Genomic DNA, 21,974 nt, shown 5'->3' with positions numbered 1-21,974 from the left:
GAACGTATATAGTTCCAAAATACTGAACTGTCCTATCGATGACATTGACAGCGGGGCGCCACCGTCAATACCGAATCGCTGGTTCCGATTTTTGCCATATTGGAAACCATTAAGTTGAACGATGGTAGCGCCCCCCTGTCATTGAGTTTGGCGGGACAGTTCAGCGTGGGTCATCTATAGCGTTGAATAGAGCTCTGTGATTAGGTTCGTATGTCACCCTGTGCGTCCACGGGCACTGTGAGGCCTCATAGTAATGTTTGTGAATACGGACGTTAAACACTTTCCACTTTTCATTTCCTCAACCCACGTGCAATTTATTCAAATAGTTTATGTACGCGATTCCGTCATAGACTGAGTGGGTAACAACATGAAAATGTAAAAACATCGAAAACCGCAGATAATTTAACCAAAAACATATTGATATTTGATAGCAGACGGACGGATTTGGATTAGGATTAATAGAAATCCAGCATGAGGCTATGCTTACACATATTGGGAATCCAATTTTGGATCCATTTGGAATTTGATCAGACTCGGAACTAATTTAATATAATTAACTTTTTAAAAAAAATAAAGCCGACTTCAAATGCGTGAACACAAAATAAAATTTTTCTTTAAATTTGCATGAAACCACCCATTTGATAATACCTATTCAACAAAAAAATAATCGTTCGAATTGGTTCATAATCGGCGGAGATATTGCGTATAAAAAAGTTCATCCCCAATTTTCCACCCTTGGGGGTTGTTTTTTCTATTATTAAATTTAAATGGGACCACCCTTGAGGTATTACCTATACGCCGAAAAAAGATTTGTTCAAATCGGTTCATAATTGCCGGAGTTATCGCGTAACAAACATAGAAAAAAAAAACATACGGGTCGAATTGAGAACCTCCTCCTTTTTTGAAGTCGGTTGAAAAATACTTACAATACTTCCAGTGTCAGGATCGTAGAACCTCTGTATGAGTTGCAGCACGGTGGATTTCCCACAGCCCGACGAGCCGACCAGCGCGACTGTCTTGCCAGCCTCCACCTTCAGGTCCATTCCCTTCAGGATCTGCTGGTTAGGCCGCGTAGGGTAGCTGAACTCCACATCCTTCAGGCTGAAACTACCAGTGGCTGCCTGTGAAATAATAGCAACATGAATCAGAGCTGTATGAATTAGAAGATAATTTTGTGTATGATTTCCTACAAAGCCAAAATTAAATATCATCTAGCTATTGCTGATAATTTTGTCTACTTTTTTTAAAATGATTATAATTATTAGTAAATTGTTATTACAAAATTACTAATAGTCCCGTTAGCCCCTCGTACTAATCTAAATATACTTGTATCACGGGTGGGCTCACCACAAAATAGTAGAGCGGTGCCGGGATTCCATTTCCATTCCGGGACACCCAGGATTACGAGTCAGCCAGTCCGACCACTTCACCGTTCAACTATCGTGGCTTCATACTATTCAGAGTCAGTCAATGGACAGTTCAAAAAATTTCTCATGTACCAAGAATGGTAAATGTCGCGGGAAGAGCCTGGATGCGGGCAGCGTAGGACCGTTCACTGTGGAAAACCATGGGGGAGGCCTTTGTCCAGCAGTGAACGTCATTTGGCTGAAACGAACGAACCATAAACTATTCCATACCCAATCACGCCTGTCTTTGACCCCGTCTTCCGTCCTGACTTTAGGCTGTCGGTTGATGATGGCGACGATCCTGGCTCCGCAGGCCTTGGCCGAGTTGAAGCTGGGCGCGTATACCAGCGACTGGCCCAGCATGTAGGCGCCGTACATCAGGGCTTCGTTTACCCTAGAAGCCAAGCACCACAATGGACGATAAGCAATTAGCTATTAAACTTGAACAATTAGTAAGTATTGCATGGTTTTCTAGTCGGTCTTATTTTAACGTTTATTTTAATTTTAAAAAGTTATAGGTAATTTGTTATTGTACAAATTACTAATACTCCCGTTAGCCCCCGTACTAAGCTAAATATGCCTGTGTCACGAGAGAGCTCACCACAACACCACAAATAAATAAAATAATAGTCGAGTGGCGGCGGGGACCGAACCCGCGTCCCCCGGATCACGAGTTGGCCAGTCCGACCCCTTTACCGTTCGGCTATCGTGACTTTGAAGGGATATCGTAATTTAGATAAAATAAAAAAATATGCGCTGAAGCTCCGATTTGGGTGATGGCCTAACAGTGGACCTATATTCTACTAGTATTATAGGTAAGTAAATTCGAAAGTTGTGTGTAGATTTTCGATAGTTTTTTTCGCGTAAAATACCGCGAATTAAAATATGTAATTGAGATAAAAGTTGGATTGTTTAATTGTTCTATAGAGCTTATTTAAAAAATGTGGATACTGATAACAAAATTACCCTGTATATTAAATTGAATGAATTATGTGCGGGTGAAGGCAAATAGTCCAGTCAATGAATGCCTTAACGACGGTGTAGAGAGAAATCCGTGGAACACAATTTCTGACCTCGGGACTTTATTTAGACTAGTTAGGAGGTGAACATAGCAAAAGTCGCCGCCCTTAGCCCTTGAGCCGGCGGGGAGAGGGGGGTTTAAAGGTGCCACTTTTCGGTTTTTCGCTTAATAAAAGAGGATTAAGCGAAAAACCGAAAAGTGAAGTCAGAAATTGTGTTCTACAGTTTTCCATCTATAATGCTTTATTGACTGGACTAAAAAGCTAGTACCTACCTACTACTTATGTGGAATTTCTATGTGCTCATCACACAAGATCCAGGATATTGCCCAAAACCTTTTCACTAAATTAGTCACTAACTTTTTATTTCATTTCCTCGGAAAATTTACGTTTTACAAAGGAATTTTCCGAAACATATTCCCAATTTCGCTGCGTTGCCTACAGGAGACGTAGCTCAGATGGTAGAGCACTCGCCCTCATGCGAGAGGTCCCGGGATCGATACCCGGCGTCTCCGAAAAACATTCCCAACTCCAAATGCTTTTGCTTTTTTTGGTTTTTATTCCAAATGTTTCTGATGGCTTGAAATGGTGTTTATGAACTTTCAAAGAATTATATCAACTATAAGGTTAAGATAAATCTAGATTTTTGTTACTCTCACGCAAAAAATACTGAACGGATTTTGATAAAACTTTACATATTTATAACTCAGCATAACATATTTATAATTTATGACGATCTGTGATAAACAGAATTTCATTCGGGTGAAGGCCCGGGCTATAGCTAGTACTATACAGGGTGTTAGGTAAATGGGTATATGAGCCGACACTAGCCCATGTAAACATGGTCATATAAATGGTATGGTGAAGTCAGAAAATTGATATCATCATTTTATTTTTTTTAATTTTCATACAAAATAAATTTTATAAAATCCGATTTGTATGATAATTAAAATAATTAAAATGAAGATATCAATTTTCTGACTTCACCATACCATTTATATGATCATGTTAACATGGGCTAGTGTCGGCTCATATACCCATTTACCTAACACCCTGTATAAGTGGAATTTCTATGGGCTCATCACACAAGATCCAGGATATTGCCCGAAACCTTTTCACTAAATTATTCACTAACTTTTTATTTCATTTCCTCGGAAAATTTACGTTTTACAAAGGAATTTTCCGAAACATATTCCCAATTTCGCTGCGTTGCCTACAGGAGACGTAGCTCAGATGGTAGAGCACTCGCCCTCATGCGAGAGGTCCCGGGATCGATACCCGGCGTCTCCGAAAAACATTCCCAACTCCAAATTTTTTGGTTTTAATACCGAATGTTTTATTTACTTTAGAGTGTTGTATAAGTATTAATAATCGTAATTATTATTCTAACAGCCTCCAAATTACTTCCTCTAGTTAGAGTCAGAGTTGGTAGTACATAATCCTAAATCTAGGAGAGATGGATGTACTTACAGAAGCACAATCTTGTAGTCCAATCCTTCCCTCGCGACCAGGTAGGTACCGTATACAGTCGCACTGCAGTACGAGAGAAATGGGACATAGACGCCGAGGCCTAGAACCAATCCGCGCCAACGAGTCTTCTCGGTGACGGCGCGGCAGGACTCCACCAGTGCTTCCTTGAATTTCTCCAGGAACCTGGTTTCTATGCCTGGAAGAGACGTAGTTTACATAATTATGAACACACCTTGGGATAAGTAGCCTACCAGCATAAAGGGTGAATTTACAATCAGTGTCAAAATTTTTAGGAGCGACTCAAAATCAGTAACTTAATCGATTTACGTAAAGAAAACATAACTGTTTTCCTATTTAATCATTTTTATCAGCTGCGCGCGGTTTCAAAATTGACTTACGTGGATAATTTACTTCGTTCATAGAAAAATACGTACATACAATACAATGAATTGCAAAGCTTAACCGTATCCTTTAAAACTTAAAATATGGGCACCATGAATTGGATTTTATATTTTTTTTTGCGAAAAATACCAAGATTAAAAATAATGAAGATAAAGTTGTATTGTTCTATAGAGCTTATTAAAAAAATTGGATACTGTTTACAAAGTCACTCTGTATTATGAATATTGAAGGTTCGACTATTGTGGTGAACTGTACCTCTAGTAGGAAAAACTTTCGAGTTCGTTTCGTCACGGGTTTCGTTGCGTATTCAAAGTGTCATCGAAAAATTTTGTATGAAAAATTAAACAACGCCCCCTATATTATAGCCGCCCTAGGGGGCGCTGTTTAATTTTTCATACAAAATTTTTCGATGACACTTTGAATACGCAACGAAACGAACTCGAAAGTTTTTCCTACTAGAGGTACTGACTCGTAACACAGGCATATCTAGCTTAGTACGAGGAGGGGTGAACGGGAATATTAGTAATTAGTGATGCAAATTGTTAATATTCTTTAAAAAGGCCTTTTTAGTACCTAACGATTTACATGTTACATCATTATCTACCCGTAACTCACCTAAGCTCTGAACTGTTCTTATGCTGACGACGGCTTCGGTGGCGACCGAGGTCGCGGTCTCCATCGCCTCGCGCTCATTGGTTTGGGATTTCTGCGAAACGATCCCCTCTAGCCAAATGCTGCCCACCATCTGATAAAATTAGCTTTTGGTTAATTTTATGAATGAATGACGCGGCCGCGGGCGCAAACCGCCGAGCGGGACACTATTACAACCACGCCCGCTGCGGGCGAAAACCGCGTCGTGAGTTCTGGCATTAGTTTTTACGTAATATCAGGCCTGTTCATCTCCGCTAGTTTACATCGAAAACAAAACACGCACGATGGCCCACCTACAGGGTACTATTCGGCAAGGCCTCACATACGAGCGAACATTGACTCACGCACGCGTATTCTTGTGTATGATGGAAGAAAATAAAGAAAATGGTGTACTAAATACTGTGCAGTATTTAACTGCCTAAATAATAATAAAAACACAGAATGTACTTTTTTAAGTTGCCTCAAGACACTGAGAGGTAAATAAGTAGTTAATATTATTCATGATAATTCATGCTAAATCATGTATTTCCTCCGCCATTTTCCGCAGTTTGGCACCTCACGTCACATCATTATACCGAAGTCAGCCCTATATAGATGACCCACGCTGAACTGTCCCACCAAACTCAATGACNGGAGGCGCGTTGTCTCGCTCTAATGCTCAAGGTCGTTCGGCCATGTAATCGCCTTAAGTATCTGCATTCTACAGAAGCTGCGGGCCCGCAACCGCTGCGGGCGCGGGTGAATATCGCGCCATGAGTTCTTAGCCTAAGAGTGGAGCACTTTAATTAATGTTATTATTTAAAGTTACTTATAATGGTTACGATCTAATATTGAGTCCAAATTGAAACGTCCCACAAATCGTGGATCGTTCGAATCGTTTAGGAAACAATCCTTCCACAATGTAATTATTAGCCAAATCCTGAAATTATGTAGGTACAAAATATTGCTTTGTATAAGTTATTTTACATGCATACTTAACTTAGTTAAAATTATGTAAAAGACGAACTCCACCTTAACACTAGTTGATAAGTAAACTGAGACCAGCGCTGTTGGATTCATAATATTAATGTACATTATTTTATACTATCTTCTTTATATAAATTCTGATTGTGAATCTGTTTGTGGTCCTATGAGAATAAATGAAAAAAAAAATCCTAAGGAAAACAAAAAAATATGTCATTCATCACGGACCGGAGCATGGGCATGCCTCGATCACACCATGTAAGAATCATTAACATGTAATTGCAAACATGCTTGATCATTACTAGGTAGTTTTGATGCGTGTGGTTTAACTAACAGATGAAGCAGTAAACTTGCCGCATTTAATCCATGCCTTTTAGATAAGGCATTTACAGCCTTTCCATAATCTGTAGTAGGTACTCTAGCTATCTGATATCCTTCAAGAATGTTTTGCTTTAAATGTGCCTTGAAAGTTTTATTTGATGTCATTTAATATAATCGTTATTTACTTAGATTACATAGATCATTGTCGTGTTTGTTTATTTGTATCATTATCAGACAGGCACAATGAAATAAATGTCTAGTAATACTCGTACGTAATAATCACATGTGATATCAGAAGCATCAACCATTTCTTTTCAGTCGGTTATAGATGAACCGTATTTTACGCCTTACATTTCAAAACTAAGTAATACTCGTATGTGCACTTTAGTTTGTTGCTACGGCTTTTTTAACGAATATAATTATTGAGTAGGCCGTTACCCATGAAAAGCCGGGGCGGGTCGCTAGTTAATTTATAAAATACTGTTAAGTTTTGTAATTTGACTTTTTTAATGTGTCAAATAAATGAATTTTCTTTCTGAATTAAAACTTACAAGAGGCAGGAACGCGGTGCCCACGAGGGTCAGCTTCCAGTCGTAGCAGATGGCCATGATGAAGCCGACCACCACGGAGCTGGTGCCCTGCAGGATGAGCCCGACCCTCAGCCCTGTGGCTCCCTGCACCTCGGCCGTCTCCCCACTCAAGCGAGCGCACAGAGCGCCCACTGTATTGCTTTGTTTATCGTAGAAGCCTATTTCCTGAAAAAGGGAAATCAAAGACGCTGAAAAGAAGGTTTGAGCATGTATGTACCTAGGTAGGTAATGGATGCGGTAATAGGTACAGTGTGTTCAGGGAAGTAGTGATAAGGACGTGATCTATGGATAATTTAATCGATGAAAATACTTTAAATTCGGGATTTGGCCCAATTTTTTTTTATCATAGGTAGCCTGTCCTCTTAAAATAAGTAGGGTATGAGAACTGAACAAAGGGATTCTCTTAATTTAAATATTTTGCCATCTTTTTGTAGAATAGTTCAAATAATAAATACAAAGCAAATAAAACATACTTTTATGACCTGGTTTTTATGATATTTTAAAATAACTGGCAAAGACGTGAATAAAAGTCACGATTATCCGTACTCTCATAAAATGCTTGGACTTTGTTTCTGTTTGCTACTTCTACTTTGTTAGCTATGGAATGATACCAAATATTTGCTTATCAGTGTCGAGATTCCCATGATGCCAACGCTAAAGTACTTTTTATTTTACTTGCTGAGAAGTCGTAATCAAGAAGTAACTAATTGGAATTTATTGGGAGATGGTGGAAGAGGTCTTAAGTACAATAATATTGTAAAAAATAATACTCAGTTGTACCTAATTAAAAAACATCAAACAAACTATAATCCGGGCAGAGAATAGGCACTTACAGGGCAGATAATGTACCATCCTAGGCTGCATCTCACATAACACCAGGTGCAAATGCGGTCAAATACCTGGCTTGTGCATTAACAAAAACATTTGCGCCCGTATTCACAAACATTACTATGAGGTCTCACAGTGCGCATGGACACACAGGATGACAAATGAACCAATCACAGAGCTCTATTCAACGCTGTGAGTTCTATTTGCTGCTTTACTTAGCAAGTATTGTTTGTGAATACGGGCGTTATTGCTGAAGTAGTCTGGTGCTTCATTTGTAGGTACTTACTTGTCTCAGCAACGCTGCAAAGTACTGCTGCCTCAACCGTGAGGTCATCTTCAGGCCTGCGTTGGTGAAGGTGGTGCTCTGCAGACACATGGTGCAGCCGGCGATGGCTGCCACCACAATGAACATCCCCGAGTACAAGTCAGCCAGGTAAGTGATTTGAGAGCGATCAGGTAGCACGAAGATCTGGGGAGTTTAACATTATGCTGGATTTAATATAAGTGTAGCTAGTATAATGCTTTCAAAGACAAGATATAAAACGTTTTCATTGTTCGTTCGTTTCAGCAGAAAGACGTCCACTGCAGGACAAAGGCCTCCCCAAGGATTTCCACAAAGACCGGTCCTGCGCCGCTTGCATCCAGGCGCCTCCCACGACCTTCACCAGATCATCGGTCCATCTAGTGGGAGGCCTGCCCACGCTACGTCTTCCGGCTCGTGGTCGCCACTCAAGAACTTTCCTACCCCAGCGGCCATCAGTTCTACGAACTGTGACGAGTGTGAAAACTTTGTGATCCTATGTGGTCCTATCAGATCTTCACATATCAGTTAACCAGAACAATATTTGTGACATGAAGACTTAAGATTATAGACTAAGAGAGATTTTTTTCTTACCCCACTGGAATAACCGAAGAGCCAAGCGAACACTGGGAAGCAAGTGCCTTGAAGGAAAGCAGCTATGGAGCCAACCACAATCAGTGGCCACTCAGGTGCGTTCAGTTTGAGCAGTTGCCAGTCGCTTATTGGTTTCGATTCCTACGTAAAAAAACATTTTTTATTTTAGATTAAGTTACATTTTTTTGGAATAGTATAGAATTTCTTATTTTTACCTCTTCCTTTTCAGAGTCATCATCAGATTCGAGATCAGCATTGTATACGAAGTTCTGTAAGCCTGTCGACATCACAGAGCTGATGGACCCACGGGGCGTCATCCAGTCATGAGAATCTGAATCAATTAATAGAAATATTGTAGCTATATTTTTTGATTAAATGGATGAAGGCAGTGTTTTGGTAACCTAAATTGTTAGGTAGGTACATACTTACGTAAGTAACTTCACGGTAAAATGAATAAGAATTCGTCATACACCCACCAACAATATTGTTAAAATATTCAAATAAATGTAAATTTATAGCATTTTTAAGCCTACTTAAGTTCTTTTTATACCTATTAAATCTAAGATATTTTCTTACGACGCGTGTAATTGAGATACCTACCTCTCTTTGTAGAGTGGTGTCTGTAAATTTTCCTGTTGGACCGTCTTTTCACGTCAACTCGGGGTGCTAGGTTTACGTCATCACCTCCTTCTTCATCTATAGTTTCTTCTGGCAATGTTTCAATTACGTCTGGCTCCAAATTTTCTTTTCCGGTGGTCACTAATTTATGATAGAACCCTAAATAACAAAAACCATTAATTACTCTTGCAAATATAATGCTAATTAGAATGTGTTATGTTATTTTCACGAGCATTTTACCTTTGAGTTTCATTAACTCTTCGTGAGTACCTTGTTCTACTATTTGACCTTGATCCATACAAACAATTCGGTCGGCATTTACAATTGTAGATAGCCTAAAAATAGCAAATATTTAGTTACTGAATAAGCTTATTAGAATTTACACATGTATCACCGAGGTATCAGCAATCAAGTGTGGTTCCGGTCGAATACACAACTGTTGATACCTAAATAAAAATCGTAAAAAAACTGAATCCAACCTGTGAGAAACGGTAAGAGTGGTGCGTCCTGCACTCGCTCTGTCAAGAGCTGCCTGAACTTGCTTCTCGGAGTGAGGATCCAGTGCAGAGGTAGCTTCATCTAAAAGCAACACTGCTGGTTCCAACAATAGAGACCTCGCAATTGCAATTCGCTGCTTCTGACCGCCAGATAATGAAGCGCCTCTTTCACCGATTACAGTATCATAACCCTAAAAGACCAAGTTATTACTATTTTAATTTCCTAATTATAATAATAAAAATGTTTATTGCCATTAATTCAATGTACAGAGTATTTTATTACTAGCGGCTTCCGCACTAAGCATAACTTGTGTCGCCGTAGCCTTCCACAAACTACTACTACTGATACTTAGACTATAATACATAGTCTAAGTATCAGTACTTACATTTGGTAGATTTACGATGAAGTCGTGGGCATAAGCCATCTCTGCCACTCTTATGATTTCATCTCTCGTTGCTTCTGGGCAAGCAATGGAAATATTGTCATGAATACTGCCTTTGAACAAAACTGGTTCCTGTCCTACGACGCCTGTAAGATTACGTTTAGCAAATTAGTGTCTATTATTCTACAAATACATCAGATTGTTCTTAGGTTATTGTACGGTTTTACCTAATGAAGATCGTAGCCAACCCAAATTAAGATTTTTTATATCTTTTCCATCGAGTTTTACGGACCCTGTTATAGGGTCGTACAGTCGTTGCAGTAATTGCAGAACAGTAGACTTTCCACATCCTGATGATCCAACCAATGCCACGCATTCCCCTGGTTTGATGTGGAGTGAAAGACCTTTCAGAACCTGGAAGTTTTCGAGTTTCATAAATAAGCCTTTTTACTTCAGCGCCCTTGAAAAAGGCGTAATAGAAATAAACTATTTCGAGATGACGCGTGCTTTTATATCACTTCATAATAAGGAATGTTTTATTACCTTAGTATCAGGTCGGGAGGGGTAGCAGAAGTGTACATCTTCCAATTTGATCTCCCCGATCACCCTACGTGGCGACACGCCTGTTTTCGCCATGCTGTCAATCTTTGGGTCTCTGTCCAGCAATTGGAAAATACTAGCTGCAGCGCCTCTGGCAGCCGCGAACACTTCCACATGGGGCACGCAGAATGTGATGGACTGGGTGGCCATGTAAACGCTGAACAATATCTGCGAAGATGCACACCATTGAAAGTATCATCAAGCCAGAAAATATAGTGGGAACAGTTGTAAAGGACAGTTGTAAAAAAATCCAGTCTTACCTAAAAACCATTTGTTCCCGGAAAATTTATTCCCTATTTTTTCATTTTCCCTTATGGCATAATGTCGAGTTCGGGACATTGAACCGAGTACTCTGCCAACCAGTCTTTTACACCCTAATATAAAATATACAAATACACTTACACTGAAAATCACACCGACAGCGTATTTTCTTTCGTCGCTTGGTTTGTCCATGTCCTGTAGCACTAGCCTGGTGCCGTAGGCCAGGCCAATGGCATTTAGAGAGAATGTCAGGACCCAGTTGAATCCATTCCCCAGTCCGGTGTAGAGGCCTCGTTTGCGACCATACCTTTCGGCTGGCTCCAGTAAACGTTGGTACCTATAATTGGAATAAATACAGGGTGTTAAAGAAATTGTGTGCCAGAGCTTAGATGTAGGGTTCAGACCGGTATTAAGTCCGCCTTATGTGCCTACAGTGTTATGTGCATGTAAGTTCTAAATAAACAAATATTTCTAACAATAACAACTCCTAAACACGGGCAAATATTCCATGCAAGCGTAATTTAAATTTACCATTGAACGAAATTAGCATAACCATTGGACGCGCACATGTTGACTGACGCATAAATAATGTTATAATTTGAACTAGGTACTACCTAGTCGGTAATGTTTGCTTTTGTCTTTAAATTAAAAACTATAGGCGTAAAGCGAACAGCTTTGTGTTAAAAGTCGCGTGCTGAGATTTCTTCTAACACGTTTTTTTTGGAAAGAATAAGTAGTTCAAGACCTTTATTTATGACTTGATATTTCACAGAATATACATAATAATAAGTATTTCGATTGCTGCAAAAACAGCATACAATCTGTACTAATAATACAATAAAGCTAAAGAGTTTGTATGAACACGCTAATCTCAGGAACTACTGGTCCGATTGGAATTTATAACATCACCCTGCAGCCAATAGGGGCGGAGCAGTAAAGAAAAATGTTGCAAATTCGGGAAATATTATTCGAATTGTTTTCACGCGTATGAAATCGCGGGCACAGCTAGGAAAAAGTGTTTTATTGGCAGTAGGAGATTCAATTTTACCGTAGTAGAGACAACAGCTTCTCGTGTGCGAGTACAACTCACGCTTGACCTTTTTTTTACTGATGAGCTGAACTCATACTTCATCTATTTTAATTTTTAAATACTGTTAAGCAAAATTCGTTGTTGTTGATATCTTCTTTTTGGCCTAATTACTTAGTATAAGGAAAATACATGTTTTAAATCAAAAGTTATGTGGTTATTCGTAATAAATATAAATAAATGACTTCATTAAGTTACCTTTCGATTTCTTTGTTTTCCCCTCCAAAAGCAATAACTGTCCTTACGGATTTCAAAACTTCTTCTGCTTGTTTGCCAGCTTGACTGTATGATTCCATTTCAACTATCGAGGAACTGGTTTGGTACTGCAATAAGATATTACTCGTAAATCTTAAGTAAAATGGTTTTTTTTCGGGTATGACCTTGATAAAGAAGATAAAAGTTAATTTGTGACGACTTTAAAAAAAAGATAATTTTGAGTAATATTTTAAAAGTCCACTAAAACTTTAGTAGCTTTATTGAAAAAGCAGTACGTCACAGACTTCAGCAATGTGAATGTACGCTAGATGCTATCCATATTCAGTCCTATCTTAGGCCTTTGGCCTATGGTTATAGAGATAAATAGAGAGATGCCAACTTACTATTAATGCGCTGAGTTCGAAACTAAGTGTCGCATTAGAAATTCACACACACAAAGTAATCAAAATATGTGCTCATTATCCACTGCGGAATCACTACTCAACTTTCGAATAATCTTTAGTACTACGCAAGCAATGTAAGCTGTTTACATTATGACGTCGCTGCTGTCATCATTGCTGTCACGAGCAAAGTGTTTTGTTTTTGGGCATATTGCTCCGACACCGGCCCCGCCCCTAGTCACATCTCCCTTTAGTTTCTGTGATCTGTGGTTTTCATGCTGTACTCACATTGGACAGGATGACTGACGTGATGATGGAGAAGGGAACCACAGACACGCAGGCCAGCGTGAGCTCCCAGCCTAGAGGAAAGGCTGTGCACAGACAGATGATGAACGTCCCCACCAAGTTTGCGACCACTGAAAGCTTCTCTCCCATCCCTTCTTTCAGCTTCATCATATTTCTGAAAATATTATATTTATTTAGTCATGAAACGGTGATTTTTCTTCAAGATTTTATAAATTATTTTGCGGTTTTAGTTTTAATAAAGGTAAAACGGGTTGAGTTTTCATATGAAAAACATGTAAATATGTATAACCTTATACAGTTGTAGATAGTCATCATAAATGATAACGCTATCTAACTGTTAGTTAACGGTTGTTAATTTTATCAGTGAGGAAATCTGTCAATTATGTCTAAGTACGACCACAGGTACGACCTGCAAAATGAATATAGGCAGTATCATAAAATCCTAATAGGCTATCAGAGATTTAATCAGAAAGTGGTAAAGTAAGCCCTTATGAAATAGGATTACAGGTACCGCTCTACTTACTCTGACATTTTGGAAGCTAAGTTAAATTCTGAATCCGTGTCGAACCACTCCATGTCTTGTCGGAGCACAGCCGTCAGAAACAGAGTTCGTATCCTTGTTATCTAAAAAAGAACAAAAAAAAGTTCCGTAAACATCCTTTCCTTATTCGAGATCAAATTTTAATATGTCGTAATAACAATGAATCAGCCTACCTCAATATAAGAACTCAAATCTCAAGAATCAAAGTCAACTGATGTGCATTAAAATAAATTACACAAAATGTTTTTATTAAAGCGTGAAGCAGATCGAGTCAATAAGAGACAAGGTCTTCAATTGAGGCAATTACTGCTTGCCTCAGTGAAATGTATCAACATTAATGTTAGTGTGTTTATCGTATCTTTCAGATAGCAAACGATGTTACCTAACTTCGGTTAAGCTTTTTATAGAAATTATAGGTATTAGTTATCATTCTGACAATCATCATCAGACGAAATAAATTACCAGAAGGATCAAAAACGCTTTAGGTACCTACTCCTTAGAGTATTTGTTATGTTTGTTAATTAACTACTTCAGCGATTTATCAAGTTACGAACGACTTATTTTGAAATGGTAATGGTGGCCTAAAATCAGCATCTTATAGGATATCTCGTTCATTTACTGTACCTACTAAGTAGGTAAGTCAAAAGTTATGTCTACGTAGGTCTCCAGGAAGGAATGATTTTAAACGTAACAATTTTCCTCAAGATCAGCTGTTCTAATCTCAAATTAACCTTTCCAGACAAATTATCATCATCAGTACCTGTGTCAGTAACTAATCAGCCAATAAATATGGGGACGTCCATTGTTTTTTAGAATTTAGGTAGGTATTGGTTCCTGTAGGAAAGTTGTTGCGCCGTATAATCAATCCTCAACCAAAGAGGATTTAATACTTCACGATGACTTCACGTAAAGCGAAACTATTTTTAGATATACCTAAATGGCATCAATACCTGTCTTAGTGCGCTCCAGCTCACGAGGGCGGTGGATACAACGCAGAACAGCAGGGATATGGCGATACTTAGGAACATGCCAGCTGCCATGGCTTTTCCATCAGCTACCAACGCGTCCATGTTTTGCTCATGGGTTGCGTTCACCCTGTTAAAAAAGACAATGAAATATTTTTCTCAAATCGTTCGTTCGTTTCAGCTGAAAGACGTTCACTGCTGGACAAAGGCCTCCCCCAAGGGTTTCCACAAAGACCACCTTTTCTCAAATACTGAAGTCAGAACTGAATGCCGTTCAAAGTGAATCATTAATCATCAGGTATTTTAGTCTCCACTGCAGGAGCTCTGACCTTTCTCATTTATCAGAATCAATTGTAGAGCCTGGTATTGTAGTGTGTTTTTATTTACTAGTCATGTAAGCGAATTTTTATCAAAACATAACAATAACTAGATTATTCTTGTGATTAAATAACAAATTATACGAGTATATGTACCTACGTACCTAGTCTTTTTGCAATACTTGTCATTGTTTTATTGTTCTTCGTCCAATTTAAAAATCCTAGATAGGATTAGAATTTTGATAGTAAATATCTAAATATATAAAAGGAGAAACTGACTGACTGACTGACAGATCAACGCACAGCCTAAACGGCTAAACGTAGGCACTTGAAATTTGGAAGGGACGTAGCTTAGGTACCGTAGAGGTGCACTAAGAAAGGAATTCCCGAAATTCCCACGGGAACGGGAATTAGCGGAAAAAACGGGATTCACGCGTACGAAGTCGCGGGTGGCCGCTAGTTAAATATAAAGTAATCCAATAAAATGAATTCAGTGATAAAAAACTTTTGGAAAATTGCTACTGAAGATTTAGCTGCACTGTCATTAGTTAAACAACTTGTCTCACACACGTAGCTAGTAGGTACTCGTATTTTTTCCCTGCCTCTTATCTAAAACTGGCATAATAAAAAGATGAATTGGTGTGTATTTATATTTTATTTATTCACTGTCTATGAAAAAAGTGATAAAAATTATCTGTTTTGGCTTTTAGGCTAACTTTGACCGTAACTATAACGATAACCGGTGTTTTTTGTATGGAGTTTGACAGATTATTGACGTTTGTCAGAGATAGTAAGATGGTGCAACCAGCCTAAAATACTTACAGTCTCTGTCCTCCACCGAACAGAGCAGAGAGGGGCATAGAGCTGCTGAGCTTGTGTGTGTACGTCGTTCGCTCCACGAAGGCTGTGCTGAGCTCCCCAAACTGCACCAGGTTGTACACTATGCCACCCCCGCTCAGCAGACCCACGAAGACTCCGAAGATGGTCGCCGTGATCTCCAGGCATGTCGCGTACCGAAACTGAAAAGTATTTACACGACTCATTAACTTTCCCCCGGGACAAACTTGACCTTCACTGGTTGGGTTTTTATTTGCGGTCAAGCTGTAGATCCTGGCTACACAGGAGTTGCAGCGGTGAGAACGAGAGGTGGGAATGGTCCCGTATACGGTTGATCATCATCATCATCAAGGGTTTTGGTCCGTATGATAAAACAAAGCTTGAAAAATATCAGGTAGATGTGCCAAGATTCAGGCTTTTGATTTTAACCAAACATTTAAATCAATCGCAGGGCATCTATGACTGACATTGCATCAAGTTTTGAGCGTTGTTTTAATAAGGGCTCAGGCAGCTTTATGACTTGTATTTTCTATTACTTTTGATAACATGTTATAAGTCGACGACTTATGTCGGCGGGTTGAATTGGTGTGCAGTGTGCATTATAACATGGACCTTAGCCTCCACTGCAGGAGAAAGGCCCCTCTCATTGACCAGCAAATGGAGGATTAGGCTTTAGGATGCCTTAGGTTCGGAGGACTTGCACGATTATACAATGCATGACGTCAGTGTCAGTGTTTAAATAATGTTTTATTTTCAATTAACGGTAACATGAAGCCTTATCAGACAGACTACAAAAGTCAATGGACTTTTAACATCGTAGTTAAACGAGATTAAAAGATAGAAACGATGCATTTATTTATCAAACTCTTATATCTTAAGTACAATACGTTAAATTATGATTTCGTACAGAAAGGAAGACTATAAGGGCCTTGTTTGAATTCTTTGGAAAATTAGCCTCAGTCTAAGTATTTGTTTTTTGAAACGCTAACTGAATTCGTCTTGAAGGTCGGTAACAGAAAATTCATTGTTCACGCACAGTGTCAGAGCGTATCATTATTAGAAGGCAGCTATTTACGATATTACTAGAGTTTTACTATACGCCATGAATGAACATTTTCTATTCCGGTCTACTTTCCTTAAATAGTTTTAATCTTAACTTTACAGATTACAGCATTGACAGAGCTCTTAACTGTAATTCTATCCAATTTTAAAACAACATAGTAACGTCTTGTATTGATAGTAATACTAAGTACCTACTTGTTAGGTACTTACTTACTATGATCGTGACCACGTTTGTCACGATTTATAATCGAACTTATTATTACGCTCTATATGTTTTGATTGTCGGTCATTGAAGTTAGCCCTCCCTTCTGACATAACAACGATGTCTCTGAATAAGGAAAAAGAAAGATCTAGATTATCTAGAAGAATTATTACGAGTTCCATTGTTAGCGATGGACAGTTCCGTATAAAAACAATTCACTAAGGCCCAGAACAGACGGTGCAACTTTCTGATAATTCTGATGAATGAAACTGAAACTGAAAGTTTCAAACTGGTCGCGTCATGTGTGGTCTCTCAACGGCCGCTATGGCAGAAACATAGATGCAACTCAAAAGTAACTAGCAGTTGCAGATTCGTTGCAGTTGCGTTTCACCGTCTGTTCTGGGCCTAATGTGTCATAATTGAATAAATTATTTTTAACACCGCTGTCTTCCTCTAAATATCTCTAAATCTCAATGGAATGTTTATAATTCCCGAAGAAGAATTAGAGCACTTTTTAAAAACACGCGTTGTTACAACCCTGATGACGTCATCGCGGGAGACATTGCAATGCAACACTATGGAAAATAATGCGCAATTTTAAATCAAACTTGAAAGATACTCTGTTTCCAGCAAGCCATCGGGATAATTAACATATTTACCTTATTATTTGTTTTCATTCGATTAAAATAACATAAATATAAACTACTAGCTTTTGCCCGCGGCTTCACCCGCGTGAAATTTCGTTTGTCACAAATCGTCACAAATTATAGCCTATATGTTATTCTGAGTTATAAACAATAATACTGTAAAGTTTCATCAAAATCCGTTCTGTAGTTTTTACGTGAAAGAGTAACAAACATCCACACATCCAAACATTCGCATTTATAATATTAGTAAGATTTTCGCTACAAACACTATTTAAGGGTTAATTATATGGTACAACTAATCTTATATGATAGGATATCTATACTAATATTATAAAGAGGAAAGATTTGTACCTATTTTTGTATGTTTGTAATGAATAGGGTCAAAAACCACTGAACGGATTTTGATGAAACTTTACAGTATTATTTTTCATAATCCAGAATAACATATAGGCTATAATTTATGACGATCTGTGACAAACGAAATTTCACGCGTGCGAAGCCGCGGGCGGAAAGCTAGTAACTTATAAAAAAACAATTTTATTACTTACTATTTGAATGAATGAGATTCTAATGTCGTCTCTCGGCGGCCTGTAAACAAATCAACGGTTATAATTAATAAAGATAATATGCTATAATAAAAGTAGGTAATCAGATATTTTTTTTGTAATAAATAAATGAAATTAATTATATATTTTTTGAACCTATTAAATTGCCCTTTCATTGGCGAAAACACATCCCGAGCGCGTACGCGCCGTCACTGTGATATTTTTTACTCATCATAGCACACTTTTAAATGCGATTATTAGGAGCCCGTTGGTGGTATTGTACCTACTAGCGAAAAAACATTTTACCATAATAATAATCATAAGTATGAGTTTATCAAACTATCATGGCACGTTTGTAGTTAGGTACAAGTTCGACGTGATTTTGTTTTGTTTATCAATTACGAGCACTTATAACTTTTATGTAACTGAAAAAAGAAATATAGAAGTTTTTAACTCCCATTAATTAACAGTTGTTTAGTTAAAAATTAAGATACAATTTCGAAATATTTTTTATCAGTAAGTTAATCAAGTAGTGAGTTAAATGTAATACTTACTTATCAATGTGCAACAGCTTTTTAGTACTAAAACAAGTTGTTAAAATTGTAGTAATTTATTTGTTATCTTCACACAAGACTTGGAAAACAGTGAATTGTATGCACCATAAATTATTATTTCTTATATTTATGGTCTGATAAATCATTCTTTTATTTACCTACTACGAGTATAAGTAAGGCACGTCTAGTGTAATATGCAAAAGTCGAACTCTATCTATATTTCATAACACTACACTCATTTAAGCTTCTTTAGTATTTACTATTTTCGCACAATCGCCATGCATTTTCAAAAGAACATACCTAATAATATTAAATTGGGACTTAAAAAAATTAAATTGATAGTTTAAAAAACTTGTAAACATAATATTTTATTATGTTTACACAAAATTATATATAACACAAAATTATATTTTTCAGTATAATTAAGTAAGTAAGTATCGTAAAATGAATCTCCTGTACATACATTAACACTGCATCGATGGAACGATGTGAGCTTTGATTAAAAAATACAACAACAAAAAATGAGGTTGATTTACTAAACTTAATTTGAAAATCATTGTACCTACTATAAATTCTCTTTAAAACATTTTTATAATGTATGACTAAATAACAGACTTTTGATAGAGCAATAATTTATGTACACATTATCTGAATCAAATCTGATTTGCTAAACAACGTCGCTCCACAGCAAGTTAATGCTTTATTTAGCTAAACTCCAGTTTCAAAATTCAGTGGCGGATTTACCAATAGGCCAAGTAGGCCAGTGCCTAGGGCGGCAGATTTAGAGGGGCGGCAAATTTAGCAAATTTTTTTTACAGGAAAAAAAATAAATAATTATACGTATAACTACCTACACAATCCATATACATATAAATAAACGATTAATAAACGCACTGTAATATATACTTATGTGATCATGAATTTTAAAATATTCCAATAGCGTTTCAACAAAAATAAAATAAAAAACTCTTAAGTAACACAGGATCTTCGGAGCCTAGCACGAGCACCATCTCTCCACAACTTCGTGTATATTGTTTTACAGGGTAGCCCAGAAGAAAATTCACTTTTGAAAATTCAAGGAAACGAAAACTGTACATTTTTGTAGAACGCTATTGCAATTTAAAGGAAATTTAGTGCAATTTATTTTAAAATTTACTATCTTTATACGCCGCGCCTTTGCACTGTTTACTTTATACGCGCCGCGTGAACACCGCTGCCGCGCAGCCGCCGCGCCGCCGCCGCGCCGCACGCGAAATTATGCTTTGTTGGCGCGGTGGCGGCGCGGAGGCGGTTTTACTCGGTGCGTATGAACAGTGTAGCGGCGCGGCGACGGCGCGGCGGCGGCGCGGTGGCAGCGTCGTGTGCAGGAGCCCTTAGAGTTACCCCAAAATGGATTCAGGATGGATGAATGCTGCAGAGTTTTTGCNTTGTCACCAAAGAGTAAAATAATTATTGTTTGTCACTGAGTGATTGGTGACTGACAGTTCAGTGACAGCTGTTAAATGTCACGTCAAATAGGAGGCAAAGACGTCAATACTTATTCGTCTTTAGTTATTTTTTTGTGTAACGATGTAACGGTATTTACATTTGACGTTATTATTTTATTCAAACCGTTATTTACCTGTTTCTTTGTACTTTATTGGTTTTGTAAACAGTCAACCGGCGGGTAATGCACTACTATTAACCGTATCCGGTTCAGCTTCATGTAGTAGTCCACTCGCGTATTTTTATTATAGTTTTATTTTTTTTTATAGGTATATTTATTATTTTTATATTATAGTAAGTACACAAATATGTCAGATGACGACGAATCATTCGTTTCTGCTAGTGATCACTCCTCCTCTTTTTACTCTCTGCATTCTTCCAACTCCTCGTCTTCTCTTCACAACTCTCTCTTCCTCGAACTTCAAAATTGCGTTAATCTTCTTAACATATGCCATATAAATGCGCAAAGCATACCCCAACATTACACCGAACTTCTCAACACTTTCTCTACCGACATCATCCACGCCTTGCTGGTCTCCGAGAGCTGGTTGAACCCTAACCTGAACTCGACATCGTACTCACTCCCTGGCTTTGTCCTGATCCGGAACGACAGGCTCGGTAAGAGAGGAGGCGGTGTCGCCATCTATCTTCGAAGCGACATACCTTTCAAAATCATATATTCTACACCGGGGGATTACTCTAATTCCATCGAATATATGTTTCTCGAGGTGCTCGTAAGGGGCACTAAAGCTGTTCTCGGAGTCGTATACTGTCCGCCTTCTGTCAACTACTTCTCCAAGCTGGAATCTNAAGTTATTAAGTTTTCTTTACAACAAGTAATTGGAAGAAAAAAAAATCTATAAAAAATTTTAAAAAAATCACAAAAAAATTTTGACCTCTTTTTTGTCGATAAAAATAGGTCTAGTTTCATCTATTTTCATATGTACACTTTAACGTGACTCACACTGTATAGTGTAGGTATTTTTAAGTCATGCCTTTGCCCACCTTAGGATTAGTACATACTGCTATTTTTAGGTCAAAATTAAACTCTTGATTACATAGCGGGTTGCAATAATAATCTAGTAACTGATAGAAATATCATTAAGTTCACAATCATACTAATAACGGGATTAAACTAACGTATTGAATTTCAAAAGTCAGTAGGTAGGGGCGGCAAAAATTGAATGGCCTACTAGCGGCAAATTTGTAAATCCGCCACTGTCAAAATTATTATGAAATTCAATTTGTATTGCACAATACGTTAATATCTCGCTGAGCTAGTTAACCACAGTATTTTGGACATTCATGAATGATTAAAGCTACTTACGGTGTTTTTTCTTTTTTCTTAATTCCCATTTTGTTGACCCATACAATTCAAGAAGTTTCCTATGATGTCTCCCGCGGGAGGTGCGCACTGAACTGCGGCGCACGCGCAACTGGTTTACAGCGGACTTCAGCGGCACTTACAGAAAGCGCTTCAACCGCCACCACCCGCCTCAGACTAAACGGCTGTATCGCGGCAAATGCTCTTATATTAACAGATCTCAGCCGAAGTTAACTCAAATTAAAGACTGAAGATAGCGCGGTTTAAGAACCGCGAAGAACCTAGGAAAACTTCACGACTGAAAATTTCAAGGATATGAATATTGAATGGGGAAAAATCTATAAGCATTGATTTTAAATTGACTTGCATCATAGTAAAAGCAAAAAATATTTTATTTGCCAAAAAAGAGGCTTGCAAGCAGTCTATTCTTCTAGCGGCTGCTGCAATAAGATAATAAGTTTAACAATATTGATAAAATATAGTGAGGACACACGGTACAATTACCAATATACTAGAGTACCTATGTACTTATACCTATTTTCCATGCTTGCATTCAGTTGTTATCTAAACGTCTACACCGGAAACTTATCATGTAATTGAAA

General features: G+C 38.0%; 1 protein-coding gene across 2 annotated transcripts in view; it reads right to left on the bottom strand.

Moving 5' to 3' along the window:
* Positions 1–21,554, bottom strand: part of LOC114352501 (multidrug resistance protein homolog 49) — a 30,506-nt gene extending 8,952 nt beyond the window's left edge. For both annotated transcript variants that reach the window (XM_028304124.1, XM_028304123.1), the window contains exons 1-22: positions 21,376–21,554; positions 18,013–18,052; positions 15,539–15,735; positions 14,385–14,529; positions 13,417–13,517; positions 12,876–13,047; positions 12,190–12,314; positions 11,046–11,241; positions 10,587–10,811; positions 10,271–10,457; positions 10,047–10,189; positions 9,643–9,851; positions 9,404–9,498; positions 9,146–9,322; positions 8,761–8,876; positions 8,546–8,686; positions 7,937–8,119; positions 6,784–6,987; positions 4,913–5,042; positions 3,896–4,091; positions 1,638–1,800; positions 927–1,121 (exon numbers count right to left, since the gene is read on the bottom strand). In XM_028304124.1, coding sequence (XP_028159925.1) covers positions 927–1,121; positions 1,638–1,800; positions 3,896–4,091; positions 4,913–5,042; positions 6,784–6,987; positions 7,937–8,119; positions 8,546–8,686; positions 8,761–8,876; positions 9,146–9,322; positions 9,404–9,498; positions 9,643–9,851; positions 10,047–10,189; positions 10,271–10,457; positions 10,587–10,811; positions 11,046–11,241; positions 12,190–12,314; positions 12,876–13,047; positions 13,417–13,517; positions 14,385–14,529; positions 15,539–15,735; positions 18,013–18,052; positions 21,376–21,404 — 3,369 coding nt within the window. In that variant the 5' untranslated portion in view covers positions 21,405–21,554. The remainder of the gene's footprint in view (positions 1–926; positions 1,122–1,637; positions 1,801–3,895; positions 4,092–4,912; positions 5,043–6,783; positions 6,988–7,936; positions 8,120–8,545; positions 8,687–8,760; positions 8,877–9,145; positions 9,323–9,403; positions 9,499–9,642; positions 9,852–10,046; positions 10,190–10,270; positions 10,458–10,586; positions 10,812–11,045; positions 11,242–12,189; positions 12,315–12,875; positions 13,048–13,416; positions 13,518–14,384; positions 14,530–15,538; positions 15,736–18,012; positions 18,053–21,375) is intronic.
* Between the last annotated feature and the right edge of the window lie 420 nt (positions 21,555–21,974).

Source organism: Ostrinia furnacalis, unplaced genomic scaffold (assembly GCF_004193835.3).
Source record: "Ostrinia furnacalis isolate ACB-3 unplaced genomic scaffold, ASM419383v2 OfSCF1381, whole genome shotgun sequence".
Lineage (NCBI taxonomy): Eukaryota > Metazoa > Arthropoda > Insecta > Lepidoptera > Crambidae > Ostrinia > Ostrinia furnacalis.
Note: the sequence above shows the minus strand (reverse complement) of the source record. Positions and strands in the feature narration are given on the sequence as shown.